Source organism: Mobula birostris, chromosome 24, assembly GCF_030028105.1.
Source record: "Mobula birostris isolate sMobBir1 chromosome 24, sMobBir1.hap1, whole genome shotgun sequence".
Classification (NCBI taxonomy): domain Eukaryota; kingdom Metazoa; phylum Chordata; class Chondrichthyes; order Myliobatiformes; family Myliobatidae; genus Mobula; species Mobula birostris.
In genome coordinates this window covers 32,316,026-32,335,212 of record NC_092393.1, presented here as the reverse complement: position 1 = coordinate 32,335,212, position 19,187 = coordinate 32,316,026, and the positions used below count along the sequence as shown (strand labels likewise).

The 19,187-nt window shown below is 36.0% G+C and overlaps 1 protein-coding gene across 10 annotated transcripts in view; it reads right to left on the bottom strand.

Moving 5' to 3' along the window:
- tnrc6c1 (trinucleotide repeat containing adaptor 6C1) overlaps positions 1 to 14,931 on the bottom strand; it is a 133,242-nt gene extending 118,311 nt beyond the window's left edge. For all 10 annotated transcript variants that reach the window (XM_072241957.1, XM_072241964.1, XM_072241966.1 and 7 more), the window contains exons 1-2: positions 14,744 to 14,931; positions 14,369 to 14,416 (exon numbers count right to left, since the gene is read on the bottom strand). In XM_072241957.1, coding sequence (XP_072098058.1) covers positions 14,369 to 14,416; positions 14,744 to 14,748 — 53 coding nt within the window. In that variant the 5' untranslated portion in view covers positions 14,749 to 14,931. The remainder of the gene's footprint in view (positions 1 to 14,368; positions 14,417 to 14,743) is intronic.
- Positions 14,932 to 19,187: the final 4,256 nt, after the last annotated feature.

Sequence of the window (19,187 nt, the reverse complement as noted above, 5' to 3'; positions counted from 1 at the left end):
GCAGTCTTTTAAGAATCTTAGATAGCTGCATGGAGCATAGATAAATAGAGGGCTACGCGGTAGGGTAATTCCAGGCAGTTTCTAGAGTAGATTACATGGTCAGCATAACATTGTGGGCCAAAGGGCCTGTAATGTGCTGTAGATTTCTATGATTCTATGCCTAAATGGTTAATTGAACTATGGATTAAGATTCACCCGCAGTTGATTAAAAATAATTTTAACCCAACATTGTTAGTTGCAGCTTAAAGAAAAAGAGTTGGACCAACAGTGTCAGTAACGTTGAAAGAGCGCCACATAACAGTTCAACAAATCGACCATCAGTGAAAGGATACCTCAAACAAGTAAATTTAGTAATATGAACAAATGGAATCAGATACAAGTCCCTCAGGGTTTCCAAGGAACAAAATTGACAGAGCAACTTGCCCTTTAAGTATTTACATTTAGTCAAGTTATATAGGACAATTAGTGAAAGAATAAGAATCAGGTTTAGTGTTGTGAAATATCAGTACATTGCAATATCCAATAATAAAAAACTGAATTATAGTATATAACTAAATAAGTAGTGTAAAAAGAGGGGAAAAAAGTAATGAGGTAGTGTTTTGGGTTCTATGTCCATTCAGAAATATGATGGCAGAGGGGAAGAAGCTGCTCCTGAATCATTGAGAGTATGCCTTCTGGCTTCTGTACCTCCTTCGTGATGGTAGCAATGAGAAGTGGGCATATCCTGGGTGATGAGGTTCCTTAATGATGGATGTCATCTTTTAGAGCCATCACTTCTTGATGTCCTGGATGCTAGGGAGGCTGGTGCATGTATTGAAGCTGCAAATTTACACTTTCTACAGCTTATTTTGATCCTGTATAGTGCCCCTCCATACCAGATGGTGATGAAACGAGTTAGAATGCTCTCCACGGTACATCTGCAGACATCTGCAAGTGTCTTTGGTGACATACTGAATCTCTTCAAACTCCTCATGAAATATAGCTGCTGTCATGCCTTCTTTACAGCTGCATTGATACGCTGGGCCCCAGGATAGATCCTCAGAGATGTTGACACCCAGGAACTTAAAAGTGCTCACCCTTTCCACTTCTAATCCCTTGATGAGGACTGACTGGTGTGTGTTCCTTCATCTCACACTTTCTGAAGTCCACAATCAATTCCTTGGCCTGAGTGCAAGGTTTTTGCTGCCACACCACTCAACTAGCTGATAGATCTCACTCCTGTATGCCTTCTCGTCATCATCTCAAATTCTGCCAACAATAATATATTATATATACTGTAATTCAATTTTTATTATTGGGTATTGCAATGTACTGATATTTCACAACATTAAAACTGATTCTTTCATTAATTGTCCTATATAACTCGATTAAATGTAAACACATAAAGGGCAAGTTGCTCCGTTAGTGTTGATCATCAGCAAGATGCATATGTTATTTTCCATCCACACAGACATACACAAACAGGTCTGCAAGATCAGAAGCAGCTGAGTAGTGTGGATATGCTGGATAAGTAATCACTTTATTTAACAGCAATTCAGGTAATCCATCTTTTAATCATATGACCTGAGAATCATTTGACTAATAAGCATTTAGTTGGAAAGCAAAGATGCAGATGCCAAGGAACTACTAGAACAACACTGAAGACAAAAGAAAAAAAAATGCACAAATATTGCAGATCAAAAAGAATTTCATTGAGAAAAGGAACTTAGTTATTTTGCCTTTTTCAACTCCTATCTAACTAGATAAAAGGACCTATAACAAAGCAGCAATGGCAGATTTAAGCTGATTTTTTCCTCTCCACAGAAAGAAATGGTGAATTTACTATTTAGGCATAACTTAACCTTGGATAACTGGAACAATTATTTTCTTGTGCGATTTTTTCCAATGGCGCAGAAGAAAAGCTCTTGCATGTTATGTAAAGTACTACAGGATTGTTTTCTGAACAACCAATTTCAAACATTTCTGAAAGTAAACTGTAAAATAAGTCAAGCAAAGCAAATAAATGAAGGCAAATAAGCATCTAGCAATTACTCTAATAAATCTGAAATGCTCATGACAGCATTTGGAAGAGGCATGTGGAAATATCATGAAATACAAAAAAATAGTGACTAAACAAAATGGGGTTAAATAGCTTGACCCCATGAAGGAAAGGCATACAATAGACTGCAAAAATTTGAGGGAGCGGTGTGCCCTGGAGAAGATTTGACATATTTACCAATCAGCTGCAATTGTAATTTAGGGGAATCATGTCCAAGTAACAAAAAGGACAATAAAATTCAATATAGTTAAAGATATAAAGCATGATACAAAGAAAAAAATGAAAAGATCGAGATATATTGTTTAAAAGAAAAGTGGAGACAGGGAACTTCAGTGTTGAAATGCTACAAAGTACATCTTGCAGATTTTGTACACACCTGTTAAAACCCTGTAGCATACATGCGGCATTACTTTTCTTTCCAAATAAACTGAAGCATTTCATCCCAATACTGTATTTTAGGAACACTTTCAACATCAGGTCAGTATGCCTAAAAAATTCTACAAAATGCAATACCCTCGTGAATATTTAATAGCACAAAGTAACGTACCGACCCTCTGGATAGATTAATTAGTAACTCAAGGCACTATACTTTAATTCAAACTATACTTCAGGACAGGTATTTCTATTTAACATACAAGGAAACCAGGTGGTAGAGCAAGTAAGACATTTACCTTTCACAAATGGCACTGGATTCAATTCCAGCCATTACTGAATGAAAAGTCTCCACTGCTAGTTACAGAAGGTGTTCCATAAATATCATAAAAACCGTCTTATCGAGCACACAATGTCAATGTCATACATATGGTCGTTTATGGAATGGCAAATATACAATAAGCCTGCTTCTGCATATTGCTACGGAAGTGTAGCCAAGACTACCAGCTTGGAAATGCTTAATACAAACGTTTGTAATAATGAATTTTTCAGGATACAAATTGTGGTACGTAGTGGACAAATAAGCAGATTAAATGTTAGTCTGCTGCTCTTAATTCACAACTCAGTCAAGCAGGAGCTTCACTGAATAAAATATATTTTGCAAGTGTGGAACAATATACATGAATATGTTGTCCATGGCACAAAATAGCAGATTTAGTATCTTAAAAAGTAACATTTGAGAATTTTATATAGTACTTTCTTAGTAATTTTCTTAATTCAAATCAGAAAGACAACTTGTGATTTTGCTGAAATTGTAAATCCAACAAATTTGCAATGCATCTAGGAGTATACAAATAAAATGCATTGTTACTACAGTAAAACTTTTATCAAAGAAAATCTATACATATTAAATGAAAATAGGAAAAGATTATGGAAATCAGAAGTTCATTATATATAGTTTGTTAGTCAAGAGCTATAATGAACATAATTCATGACAAAGATTAATCAAGTGGAACAATTTTCATGTTTAATTGCAGATATATCTTTGATCAGTAGTTCTATATTAAATGAGGTATGTTGGGAATTTGTGAAATTAAGGTCATCACATCACTTCAACCAACCTTATGGACATGCTGTACCACCTTCTAAGAGATTTGAGCTTAAAGAATAAAATGCAGATCTTCCTTGTTACCTGAATGATGTTTAACCTTCACATCCATTCATAAAAGACATGTCCAATAAGCTTGGAGAGAAACATAATGTTAGTGGTTGAGTGCAAGGGCAATAAAAGGTAATTCAAAAGGCTCAGGTTTGTAACATGCATGAAGGTTGTGCCAGCTTCAAGGGCTCCTCCAGATATCTACAAAAAGTTACTCACCTGAACTATTCTGACACTTCGCAAACTAAATGAGCGCTACTACGAAAAACACAAGATGAAAGCAAATAGAAATACTGATCTCCAGCACCAACCAAGTCAGAAGCTGCCCCAGTTTAGAAATCTATTAACATTCCTAAATTGTCTTCATTGTCACAATGTGCATCCGAACAATATCGTAAGAATATATTCACAAGATGGAGTGCAGCAGTTCACCGGAGTGATTCACCAGCACTTTCTAAAGATGTAAAGAATCAAGAATACATGTCAGTTTTGACCCAAAAAAAATCATTTTGAAAAAAACTGTATGCATTTCTACGAGTCCACATGACATCGCTATTTTCCCATGACTACACCACCTAACTAGTGATGACAGGCTTCAATAATTGCAAATAATTCTAACACCATCAGCTGGCAGATCAGTCAATTAATGCATTACTTGTCTTAAGACTGAAAGTGTCATTTTGTTTTGTAGTTATTACATATATAATGTCAAAGGAAATTATTGGAAACATCCAAACTACGCTATCCAAGATCTTCCAATTGTCCAAAAGATCAAGAAAAAAAATGTTGTAGAGCATATAATAAAATTCTTTAATTTGTAGCTCCATAAAGCATGGTTCTTGTTAGTACAAGCTTACAAAGTCATCCATTCTTTAAACAAAAACTCACTCTAAAACAACTTGCATTCCATGGCACATTCAACATAGGCAGATTTCCCTAAAGACTCCTTAAAAGGAACATTAACAAATCGTAAAAGTCAAGAAATGACAAGAGACAACAACAAAAAAAACCTGTTTAAAAGGTATAGCTTAAAATGGACTTCAAAAGGGAATGGGAAAGGTGGACAGATGAAGACCGCAATTATGCTGACACAAATAATTGGATTATGCATAACTGTCTACTGAGGTGAACAAATCCAAAATTCCAGCAGGGTTGCCTACATGTAACAGCAGAGCAATTAAATAAATTTGAATTTAGGATGAGCACTTTAAAAAGTAACTGTCTGCAGACAGAGTTAAAATATGGCAACTGCCACAGGTATGTGTAGGACTCAGACTACCACTACTACTACTACTTCTACTAAGTAAGGCAGACCTGGATCACAATTTTCCTCTGGATCAAAACTGCTATAGATTTTTGACCATCAAGAGGAATAACACTGTCATTGTGCATCAGGTTTGATTTAGAATCTGATCAATACATCGAAAACACTTAGAAGCATTTTGTGAAAGCAGAGCATCCCAGAGTCGCACATCCAATTAAGAATTTTTCCCTTAAGCATAGTCACTAAGCAAGGAAACAGAGCAGCCAATAAGCAACTATTATAAACAAGAGATTCTGTAGATGCTGGAAATATGAAGCAACAAAAACAAAATGCTGGAGGAACTCAGCAAGTCAGGCAACATCTATGGAAATGAATAAATAGTTGATGTTTCGGGTCGAGACCCTTCTTCAGGACGGTTAATTAGTTGATATAAGCAAGCAAGTAATATGTCCTTACATTGGCTTTTGCTGAGATCAACTCCCTGGTTTTGACCCAAACAGTTCACTTAAAACAGTTGACCAAAGTTGTTCAGTAAATTAACTCAGATTTACTACATCTTCAAGAAAATTAACACTAACAGTGGTTAAGACTATCAGACATTAGAGCAGACCTACTAAGTCTGCTCCGCCAATTGATCATGGCCAGTTTATTTTCACTCTCAACCCCAGTCTCTTGCCATGCTGCTAAAAAGCATGACCTCCAGTTAAAGTCAGGCATAAACACTTTTGAATTAACCTTGATTACCAGTTAATGATATAAATATATAATCAGTGACATTATGAAATGAACTGAGTTACAAGCAGTTCCTTGTACTGGAAGGCAAATAAGGTTGGGTAAGATAGGAGGACAACTTTCAATAAGTGGCTAACCTTCAGTAGCAGCAAGTTTTTCCTCAGTATATCCCACTAGGAACAGATCACATTTTACAATACAATGTTTGACACTACTGTTCAAAATAAACCACAGTAAAAGAACACTGCCCCTTTCCAAGTCCTTTGGTCTCATTTTCACCTAGCCACAGTATGTGACCGACACTACAACTGAACAAGAAGAATCTAATGGGGGGGGGGGGGGAGAAAGGAGAAGAGGAGAGTGGTACGAGGGGACCGCCTCAGCACCAAATAAACTCCTGGATTAGCTACAGTGCCAGGTGATCAATATTGACACTTGAGGAACCATCCTAAAGGATGCTTTTTATAGAAAGGAGCCAGAGGCTATTCCATGTAAACCACAACTTCATTGATTTTACTTAGAAAATTTGAAAACACAGACAACCTTCCATACAAACGTTCAAACATTTCTACAAGGGGCAAATGACATCACAGAACATAGCTGGATGGAATATTCCAGAGCAACACTGCCAGACCCATAGTTTTTAGTAGCAGGTAAAATACTGTATCTCATTACCATTGCATTGAACGACTCTAGTATTCAGTATTCAAGGTATTTGCAGGCACAAATTTTACTCTTTAATTTCGAATAAAGCAACAAAAATAGGGATGGAATGACTCAAGGCTATATCCCAGTATGATTTTATCCTGATTTATAAACCCATGCCTCCCTATTACATATTCAGCAATTAAATTATTTGAACCCAAGCAAGAAAATTCCTGATTGAATCTTTTATACTGTACACAAATCAATTTATGGAGTTTAAATAGGCATAACTGATCATAAATGCTGCTCCATGCATAGACAATATACCTAGCAAATTTTTACCAAGTACTCTCATGGCTCATTTTCAAAAATATATGATGCACACTCATTAGCACCTATGAAAGCACTAATATGACAGATCCCAATGGTATATCTCATGATTGTAAGAAACTAGTTACATATTGGACACCCAACAGCAGTATCTTACACAGCTTACAAAATAGAACGTCATTGCCATACCCAAAGAACAAAGCCACAACACACTGGATCTGGATGTAGAGTAACAGTTAAATTTCAGCTAGTAATTCTGAAGCATGGATCAACAAATCAGATACAGTGGCAGCTGCAGAAATTAAATTGAAGAATAAAGACTTTAAAAACTATTATTTATAATGATAATAACACAACCAATTCACCAATATCACTCTGCACAGAAAATCCATCTTCCCAAGCTTAACTGGTCCATACGAGATGTGAAACTTTCTTGTATGCCTATATATCAAACGGCATTCAAAATGAATTAGGAAAATAGGCAGTTCAGGGCAATTAATGTTGTTCTTGCCAGCAACACTAGCAAGAAAAATGAATAAATGAACTGATTTGAAATTTTAGGATGGCATTGACTAGTTAAGCCAAACTGCATTTGTGTATATCTCACTTAATTTCATGCAGGGAAAAAAAAAGTGCAATAGCTCTCTATATTCCATTATAGACAAAGGATTAGAACCTTCGAAAGAAAAGAGTACATTCTCTATAAAAGTTTTAGGGAGAGAAAGATTTCTGGGGAATGGTATCAACTACTACAAAGTTTCATTACTGTATGGAGCTATATCAAAAAGCTTGCTAAATGTGAATTTTCAAAATAGGTTTAAGGGGATAAATACTGAACTATATACATTTTGAGAATGGAAAACAAAATCCAGAATCAGGAAAATAAAAGCAAAAAGTGACAGATGAGAAGATTTTTGAGAACACAGAATGTTTTATCACAACTAACTACCATCAACCAACTGACTTGGATGAGCATTTAAGAAAGAGAAAGTGAGATGAGACAAGAGCAAATAAACAAATGAATATCCAGGTAAAGTTGACATAATAGTCACCTCTTATGTTGACACTTTTGATTTTACAAGAATCACCATTTTCTTCTTCATCAAAATCTGTAAAGCTCGTCTACTTTGGGGGTTTAAAAAAGTGAAAGAACTCCTTGCAAGTAAAGAGTTACACAGGCATATGTGTTTTTGTTGTCCACTAAAAATATTTACTTATGTAGAAATTACCCATGGAAAGTCCCACTTAAATACTTAACCATTATATGCGTGCGTCTGGAGTCCGCCAATAAATCAAGACAATTCAAGGATGATGATTTGTAGTATAACTGATGTAATCAAATACACCATATTTGCCACTCCATTTTGGCAAGAATTCATTCTACTCTTGAATATTGCCATAATCTCAATTCTGTTATCAAATCAGACACAATATAGATTTAAGGAATGCAAAGCCCAGAGAAATCAATAACATTTCCTGTAAAACACAGCGGTGGGAACATCAAAAGGACAACTGCAGTCCAGTGTAATTTTCTCTCAAGAGCCGTTAGAAATGGGCAGTAACACTGCCTTACCAGCCCATCTGCTCAACAAAAATAGCTTTTAAGTTAAAAAGCATATAGCCAGCTTCTATTTTAGTTTATAAATGATTAAAAATAACATAACTCTTGATACTTAACTCAAGTTTTCCTTCTCAAAATTAGCTCAAATTGCTCCAATACACCCACTCCTGGAGTATTTAGAGTTCATTCAATCCTAATATTTGGGCTATGTTTAATTATTTTGTTCCTCTCCCAAAATTCTTTTCAACTGTACTTTGATTTTCCCTCTGACTGGGCTCTAGTTTAATGCACACCTATCAATCCCTTTACTATATTTTGCCATAAAGCTAGGAGACCATAGAAACATCAAAGGACTCAAAGGTCAATATGACAAAGAAAGTGAAAATAAACACTCTACATGAATATTAGAAATACCTCTATGTAACCTGCAAAACTAATATATCTTATTATGTTTGGTATAGCTTATGGTAGTATGCTACTGCCACATGCAATAATGACTTGCACATTATTCTCATACTTTTACTTATTAGTTGAGCTCAACTAAAATGCAGAAGTTTGCTGGCTCCTGTCAAATTCCCAAAACTTCAACACAATCCAGTTCAGAGTGAAAGCTGACTACTCAGATGTTATTTTCAATATCTTATCAGAAAAATTAGTTTTTTTAAGCATCACAGAATTCACAGCATTAGGGTGGAAAACGAGAGATGCTAAAGCAATTATTGTAATATTTTATGGACAGATAAAATCCAAAAAGCAGCAGTAAAACAAGCTGTGCAAGGGTACATTTCATGCACTACACAAGTGCGGAACTTCACTCAATTCTGAATTTTAAAAGAATATAAAGTACTTGTCTAGAATTAAATATGGACATGAAACATAACCCAGCTACAACTTGTAGTTTTAAAATACCATTTAAAATGAATATTTTTCTCAGAAGTACAAATACTATAACCATTTCAGACCCAATACATCAAGGTGAATTTTTTAAAAAAAGACAAAAACAATGCTTTGAAAATGAGAAATAGAATAATGAACCCTGAAATTGCAGTGTAATTCTGTATATCTATGACAAACAAAACTTCCTTGCAACCCAATTGAGAAGTCTTAAAATTAATATAAAAATAATAATGCAATTAGATCTCTTATTTTTACAATCTGGACTTTGCAATCATAATTAAATATCATAATTTAAGTACTTTCCCTCAACCTCCCACTGTCTTAAAATACACCAAATATGCCAGAAAACTTTTACAAATAATGATTTAATAATGGCCCATTTATTTTATGTTTTTTGTGCTGTTGATAAAGGTCTGAATATTGGCTACATCATCCAGAGAACGTTTTGCTCATCATCCACACAAAAAAATAGGTAGCCATGATAATTTTTACATCCTCTTAAATTAGATTACAAATTGAGACACAGTGCTAATAACAAGGCATTATATTAACTACAATTACCACAATCATTTTTCATTTAGATCTCTTCAGTTTGTTACTTAGTATACAGGTGTAGATATGCCCATGTGCTGGTAAACAGCCAAGGTTAATATTCAAAGTAACAAATTTGAAATATTATTAAGTGTGCAAGGTTAAAATACTGCTTTAAGTAATAAGAAAACTCTAAAGGACTCAATTTTGACTTAGGCCAAGTAGAACTTTGCTATTTCAATTACCATCTATAGCAGAAAAATAATTATATCTGTAAGCATTCCAATGTATGGATTTAGCACCATTAATGGTTAAGTACTGAGAAAATGGAAAAGTAAAACATCAAGTTAATTACATGTGTGACAAACTTGTTAACCTACAGGTTACTGCACATAGGGCTTCCTGAGAATAATAAAGTTGGCATCCCACTGTGTATTCAGTATAAATAAAAGATATTTAAAAGACCTAGAAGGTAAATATACAATCTTGCAATGATGTTATGCCATGCCTGCAGTAAAGATTTCATCACAGTAGAATTGTTTGCTACAGTTTTAAAAGCACACAAAAAAAATGAATAGATTAGAATTCAGCAAACAGAATTCAAATTTTCTAATTTTTGAAAAATTTAAATTTTTGGATACCAATACTTATCATTAACTTATCAAGGTACTTAAAAATAATTGGCAATAATCTTGGTGTGCTATAACAGTTTGATTCTGGCTGATCTTGAATCTAGGCCTATGTCAAAACAAAGTTAATGGTCTTAAACTATTTCCCAAGTGCGAAATACAATAGCAATAAATCACACATTTTGAGCAGCTATGGCATCTTAAGTAGCACACAAGATGCTGGTAGAACTCAGCAGGTCGGGCAACATCCATGAAAGTGAATAAACAGTCAATATTTCAGGCCAAGTCCCTTCTCCAGTCCTGAAGAAGGGCCTTGACCCAAATCATCAACTGTTTGTTCATTTCCACTGATGCTGCCTAACCTGCTGAGTTCCTCATTTTGTGTGTGTTGCTCTGGAATTCCAGCGTCTGCAGAGCCTCATGTTTCTAGCACCTTAAAGCAAACTTTGCACCTACAGAATTGTCTCCCAAACACAGAGCACCGCAAAGCCTCTTACAGCTAAACAAGTACCTCTGAAGTGCAGTAACTGTGGGAATGTGGGAAGCTCAATGGCCAATTTACACACAGCAAGTTCTGAAACAGAAATATTGCTGTTCTTCAAAATACAACAACTGAATCTCTTAGGTCTGTCCAAGGTATCTCAAGTCCTTCCTTAATGCATCACCACTTAGTAATAATACTACATACCTGCAGTATTACATCAGAGATTCAGGGCTTAAACTCTGCAGCAGTTCTTGTACAAGAGGTGATTGGAAATTTGCAAGTCTGAACATGGCACAGTCAATTTTCCATCTAAGAATTTTTATTCTTAATCCATTGCAAGAACATTCAAATTTATGGAGCAAATGACCAGCACAATTTCTAAAGAATCCTGTATTGTATGCTTCTAGCTATTGGGTTATTGAGTGGATATCGGCACCCAATTGCCCACCATTGAGAACACCTACCATAAACGCTGCCTGGGCAAAGCAAAAAGTATCATCAAGGATGCATCTCACCCTAACCATGGAACTTTTACTCTCCTCCCATCCAGTAGGCACTACAGGAGCCTCTGCTCCCGCACCAACAGGCACAGGAAGAGCTTCTTCCCTGAGGTTGTGACCCTGCTGATCCTCACATCACAGCGCTAAGCAGTATTGCAAACATATTGTACTGTCTCAGTACTTTTATATTTGTGTACTGTAGCACTCACTTTTTATTCACAGTTATTTTGTAAATAACACTATACTTTGCATTTCTGGTTAAATGCTAACTGCATTTCATTGGCTTTGTATCTGTACTTGGCACAATGTCAAAAAAAGTTGAATCTAATCTAATATAGCAACAGATTATGACTACTTTAATTTCCTTTTAATGAAAACAATGATTACAAATTACAGGGTATCCTAGTTTAAAAGTCTGAAAATAACTGCTATCAAATTGATAATTTCATTCTAAAGTATTTACTACAATCTAAGAACCACCACAAAATTTCTTTAATTATATATCACCTCCCCAGTACCCCACCATTCCAACACATCTCCATGCCATGCACCAAAAATGGAAATACCTTTAATAGTGAAATATCCTTGAAGCTAGAGATCATGCCTTCAAAATGTTAACACCAAACTCCACCACAACCCACCTCTCTGCATTGGTTCTCCTCCCTACCCAGTATCCAATTCATTTACCATTCAGGGTTCAGACCAATGAAAATTCCAATTCAAGCTATTACTTTTATTAAATACTTGACCAAATTACTTGTTTATGTTGTTTCTTCCACTGTCCTCAAAGGCACAACAACATTTTATACATTTTCAATTTAATGCAAGTAACATATCTGTTGAATTATTAGAGAGCAAGTATTAAAACATTAATTTCAAAACTTTGATACTCAAGGACTTCATTGACCCTTCATAACTCATTAATAATAAGTTTCATTAAATTTTGATAAAATCTCAAATCTCAGTTATTAAGTGACCTTCCAAGTTTTTTTTCCTGAACCAATTGCTATTGCAGCACAAATCAACTTATTGTTGCTTAATTAAAACAATTCTACCAATGACTGACATCTGTAAATACACTTAAAATACTACCAGGCATTTCAGAGTTAATATCCTCATTTGGTTCAAAGGCATTACCTTGGGTGAGGCATCAACAGGCTATCAGGAATTTTAGGGTTAATATCTTAATTTGGTTCAAATTGCATTTTGCTAGGTAAGGTACAGACATTTATATTTTGAATAGTATACCAAGTTCCAAACAATAAATATGTTTATAAAGCAGGTCATACAAAACCAAGCATAATATACACAATTTAAGTCCAAAATTAAAGAAAAATTGACCATCAAGACCATACTTGGCAAATCACCTCTATCCAACAAAAGGATTTCAAAGAACTTTTAAGAATATATCAATGGCTGATTTACATTTAATAAACTCAAATATGTTCATAATAACAGAAAGGCATATTTTTGGAACATTTTCCAGCACACAGATTGATTTTTAATGTGATGTTAGCAAGTATGGCCCAAGTCAGACTAATGTTATTTTCCTCCTTTCATCATCCCTTGATGTTGACTCCTTATTGGATTGCGGTTGCATGGCCATCAGGCACTCTCTTGCATTGCACCCAATTAGATGGTCATTATTTCAATGCAAGCCTTGATCTTGAGAGTGACTCAGGTCATGCAACTCAGTCTAACAGCTGAATCTGCACTAAGGAATAGTGATCAGAATTGGGAACTTAACCAAATTTTCTTTCTGGAATCCTAGGGCTCAATGAGGCATACTAAAGCAAATCAATCCATAAAAATCAGTTAACTAAAAGCAGAGTAGATACCCAGCTTGGAGCATTCCTAGGCTATATAATTCAACTGCATACTGAACCACCAGGGAAATGCCTCTTGTATCAATGGGTGGCATTTTACACAACTTCCAGCCTGAAATTTCAAATTGTGGGAATAACTTTAGATTTGAAAAACCACCGCACGATTTTCTTTCAATTTCTGTTTGCTGAATTTGTGTTTTTTTTAAATCAAGGGGTAACTAAATGAGTTATAGGAAATAGCCAACTTTCTTTAATCTCTTATTTACAAAAAACTGCAGGAAAGAGTATCAATTCCAAAATATTAACCAATTTGGATGTTTTGCCAGATTTCACACAAACATTACACCTCCCACAATACTTGACATAGAATTCAAACTACAAAAAATTGAAATCTACTCAATAAAAAAAGCAACCAATGCAAAATTTTGAGCCTGAATTGCATTTATTTTCTGAACATTTCCTACATGATAGAGGACTATCTAATGACATTTCTAAAAATGGTTGACGCCACATTCACTTTAACAAATAAATTGTTGTAAAGAATCGCATTAAAATGTTCACAAAAATTGCGAGATACAAAGCATTCTGATACAGAACGAATACCCACACACTGACCTGTGTGTTTTTGCATGATTTAAATAATACAGTAAATCGTTTAATTATAATCGGAGAAAGATTCAAAACTGAAACAAGCACGACACTGCAGCTAATCTCAAAAGGCACATTCCACCTTAGAAACCATCAAAAATGACAAAGTACAGTACGAAGAGAGAACGAGACAACGTGGGCAGCGATCCAAAAATGCCAGCGCTTTGGCTCAACAACAGAATCTAGACAACACTCGAGCTCAGCACCAGGCAAAAGAACAGACATGTAGTTACTCCCGAATCACCGCATAGCCATAGACACTTAAGGAAATGTCATTTTCCCGGAAAAAAAACACAAAAGATAACGTTTATCTAATCTGAAATCACTTATTGAAACCAAGCATCGCAAAAAGATCCTGCGGTTTAAATTTCACATTGTTGCAGCCTGTAAACCTGCAAACAAACTGCGGTATCTCATGAAGGTGTTCCTGTCATTTCACGGTTTGACCCTGGGTCGAAAACCGAATTTTACCATTCCATTTTAAGCGCTAACGCCACAGAGTGAACGTACCCAAAAAATCAACCGCTAATAAAAGAAGAGATATCCCCGGTATTAACAGCTCTCGAATCTACAAACCGGCTGAAATTGTCCGCGGTAGCTTCACACCGATTTACTTGCGACGGCGCAGACAATTCTTAAAATTCTTCAAGTGAACCCGTCTCTGACATTTAAATCCGTTCTGCAAGGAATAACGTATGCCGCTCTCGGCGTTTTTTCTTAAAAATAAGACAAGCTGCGATCACCCAGCTTACCTTTGAATTTCTTCCTGAGGCTCTTTGGCAGCTTTAAACTCGGGTTCTCTAAAAGGAACGGGAGGATGAAGAGAAGAGAAGCGGGATAAGAAAAGGTGACAAAAAAAATCCTTTTCACAGAGCCATAAATCTGACAAACCGTTAAATGGCAAAACTGTGAGAATGCGGCCACCGGCTGACAGCCGGGATCGCTCAACGAGGAGGGGGAGAGACGGATTGGACACAAACACACGCGGGGGGGGGGTGGCGGTGAGGCGGCGGCAGCAGCGCCACCCGCCTGTTCCACAGCCACCAGCAGCCCCTGCCTCGGCAGCACAACACCGCACGAACAGCCCTAGCAACGAGCGCAGCCAGCACACCACCACAACTACAAACCTCATCAATTTAAAGTGCAAATTAGGAGGGAGAAAATATCCAACTGCGGAGATAAAACAGCGCCGGAGGTTGCGCAGAGGAGGAGGGAGGGGGGTGAGAAAAGTTGAGCCACTTTCTCTTCCCCCCCCGGTCAGTAAATTGTTGATAACGGTGCTCCAGCAGCCATTTTGTTGTAACTGACAAGAACCGGCTAATCTGGCTGAGGAAACGACCCCTGACCTTGTCTGGCTGACATGTGATCACAACCAAACATCACCCCTCCCTCTCGCGCCCAACCGGCCCGCCTCCCGCTGTTGCCACGGCGACGGTTCTGACCTATCGCTGCAGAGCCGTCGCATCACGTGGTATCAACGCGAGCCAAACTTTTCTTAAAATTAGGTTGTGCGTCGATGTCTTCCAGCGGGTTGGATTCTCGGACTGGTTCACTGGCTTAAGACACGCAGGTAGAGGAGGGGAGGGGAAAGGATCCCTAATGTCACAGGTAAACAGCTAAGGAAGGGAGCATAAAGCAAAAATAACACAATGAAACTTTCAGAAATATTATCTCTTTCGAGACCAGCGTGAAATGTCATTCAGGGTTCCACATCCAACCAATCACAGGAACGATTGAGGGTCACATGGCCACTTTGCTGCCATGGCTTGTTGCTGCGGCAACCGGACTGCCCAATCATCTATAAAACCAACCACAAACAAGCCTGTCCTTAACATATACAAATGACCTAGTAATTGTCAATTGTACATGATCTGATACAGCTCGACTTCATCTGCTTAATAGATACAAAGCTTATCTAATTTGACCTAGTGAAATAACCCAATCAAAATCAAATATATTATAGCTGAATAGGCACTCTACTGTGCTGCAAGCAGAGGAAATACGGTTACCATTTTATTCTCTGATCATATCTGATAAACCAAACATGTATGTGAAAAATACATTGTATTGTTTTTCTTTATTTTCGGAGGATTAAATAACTTAATGATTGGGCTGTCTTTGTTTCATTCAAAACACCTACTGTAATATTCACAGTAAAACATCTGTAACTACTTGTCAGTAATGAGGGAGCCTGAGTAGTAATAATGGTTTCTTGAATTTTAAGACAATTAAGATAATTTCATTGACTTTTTAAAATATAACTTTTTTTTAGTGATTTCCTGCTTTTACTTCTTCTCTACTCTGCAAGACACGGAATGGTTGTCATGGTATAGTTCTATCAGTCCTTATGATCACTCTTCATGTGAACCTTGGCAGTCACCCTTAACAGTCTATTTAATTGTAAAAGCACTGTGGAGAAACCAAACAGAGATTGTAGGTGAAGATTGGAACGCAAACCCTTCTCTAATCCATGTGAGCAAGTTGTTAAACCCTGATTGCTCTACACCGGCTGAGGTCAAATAATTAGCCATATGAAAAGGATTTGGGATCTTCCAATTCTGTATTTCTTAATAATAAATTAATTGCACTGTCTATCCCTTTTTTAAAAAACATTTTAGCTCTGTCCATCTCATGACTGGTTCCCAAGCAGGTGATCACACGACCTTCTTAAAGAATCTAATTGGCTGCTAAAATATTTACGTAGACAGTCCAGGATTAATTTCTTTACAATCTTTTTTTTCTCTGTTGTGCTGTGCCCACCCCTCCCCATCCATCAATCCAGACTTCGATTGTACTTTTTGAGCATTACATGTATGAGTAAAAATGGTAATAGGCTTCCAGGCTAGCAATCTTTTCTTTGATTTGGAATAAAGTTATCTATTCCATCTATACTATGCAGCATACTATCGCCGAATATAGTAGCCGCCATTGATTTTCAGAAGAGTTTAGTTTTAAAGTGCTTGAAAGATACTACTTCTAAAAGAATTCCCCTGCTGAGAATTATTGTATTCATTGTAAAATCTCAATGGGGAACTTTTTCTTTAAGTCTTTCAAGCAGTTTGTAACTGGTAAGGTACAGTTAAATCAATGCCAAATAGCGGACATTCTTCTAAAAGTTCTTTTGAACTCACATAATTATATCTTTCATTTTTTGATTGAAGTATAATTATTGGCTGTACAGTGGTGACAATTTACTAAGGATTTATTTTAAAAGGATGTAGCCAATGTAAATGTAAATATTTCATTTAATTGTAGATGTAAGTGTTTTATATTATTTTTACATCTAAAATAGTTTCTCCTGTAATTGAGTCCTGAATAAGAATCTTGGCCTGAAACGTCGACTGTTTATTAATTTCCATAGATGCTGCCTGGCCTGCTAAGATCCTCCAGCATTTAGTGTGTGTTGCTTTGGTTCCTCTTGTTTATGAATTGTATATGTGTATATTTTAGAAGTTAAAAACACTTTAATTGATTGCTTCATGTTATTGTGAAACAGAATTGTCTAACTTTTTCCAACTCTGCAAAAAACAAATTACTGTTTAATAATAAATCGCCCCCATTTTTTAGCTGTACCAACACTATTAAGATTAAAGTACATTCCTACAAAAGTTTTCAGCAACAGTAATTGTTTTATGAACAGGAACCATTTCATTTGCATTGAAAATCACTTAAGATATTAGTATGAAGACATTTAATTACAAATACAATTAGACGCCTATTGAACCACTGTGGATGGCTACAATAACATGCTGCAACTCATACAGAGTATGAAAATATGAAATTTAGCATCAGGATAATGTTCTCTATGAACTTGTGTAGATTTCCTCCAGTCTTTTAACTATTTCTCAGACTAACAGTTCAAGTTGCCAGTTTATATTGAACAAGATTTTTGGATAAAATTGGTGGAGAAAAATATGGAAAACTAACTTCATAATGATAAAATAAGCATTGGAATATGATTGCTTGTCAGAGAGTGGTACTGGGAGACAGTTTCATGCTGTTTAATTTCTTCATCATAGTATTGGCAAATATATGAAGAACAAATTAATAATGAAGTTAATAAATATAATTTACATTAAACTATTTAGTATAGCTTCTGTTTTGTATTATTGGCAGGAACATAAGCAATGCTTAAAAGCCATCTAGTTAAGTACGTGTGTAGGAGAGGTTTAAAGGACTGTGGTCTAAACTTGGGTAGATGGGACTAGCTCCCTAGGCAACACCGTTGGCATGGACAAATTGGGCCGAAGAGCCTGTCTGCATACTGTAATACTCTACGGTTCAATTAAACTCACTCTGTGAGTGGAAGAGCTAAACTCAATTTACATGGTGCAGCAGATATCAAAAAATTATAAATTATTTCAGGATACAATTGAAAGATGGAAACTCAATGAAACTTTACATTTAATATAAATGATGTAACTTCATAGCAGATTTTTATTGATTTGTAAGGAGCTAAGTCTCATATCAAGAATCTACATAACACTACCCTCTTAGCTGAAAATATAAAACTGGAGAAAAATATTTTGATTTATAATTAAGTTATCATTTTTACTCTGACATGTTGGCAATTGACGCCAATAAGTGCACTGTTACCATTCAATTTCAAGAACGTAAAGCAGAACAACCTTGAGGAGTTTTCCATCATATAAGAGGAAAATTTTTAAATTAGACAAGTATGTATTTTGCAGGAGCTAAGTATTTGTTGTGTTCAATTGTGCTGGCTAGATGCATTAACTGAACTGATTTCTAAATTCTTTTAAGGGCACTGCAAGGATTCCACTGAGACTGTCAGAGTCATAAATAGAAAACAACTGTCGAGCAGAAATAAGAGATGGCACACAGCAATGCCAATGCAATGTAGACAAGCCTATTTACTGTCTATTTGATAAGCTAAAGCCCTCTAATGTTCAAACGATAGCCAGAACCTCTCACATGGCTATCCCTTTCTATTATAGATTACCAATGCAGTTTCTGTTCCCTCTGCAACTAATGAACAAGCACGAAAATCAATAACTGCAAAATGTGGATTTGTGTGCTTGCTTTGCAACAAACAGTAAATGGTATGCAGGCAGCAGAATGCTCAGATGGGGGTGGGCTACAGGAACCCCCAGAGGCCACTGTATTTGTCATTTGGCAAACCAAGATAGATGTTGAGCACAAATCCATCAAAGCTTTCTCGAAAAGGAACACAATTCTTGTTCCAGTGTTACACTCCATCTATTTAGAGTCCGAGAAATGAATAAATAATGAACTGTATGTGTCAGACTCAGAACAAGCTGCATGCAGTATTACAAAATAGAAGCTAAAGAACCCACCAATAAAAAAATCATAATGAGACTAATTCTGTAGTTCAACATTTTAGTGAGTTCCAGAGTGGTTTTAATTTAATGTATTGGCAATACCCCAGTTTTAAATGTGTTCAAATTCAATAAAATTTTTCAGTTTATGTTTTCACTACTGCCTTAAGCATGTTCCAAACAATAGCATTTCAGTATTCCACGTTAGCACAAATTGTATTTGACATTGAAGATGAAATAATCTTCAGTGTATTAAGAGTGTGAGAGAAGG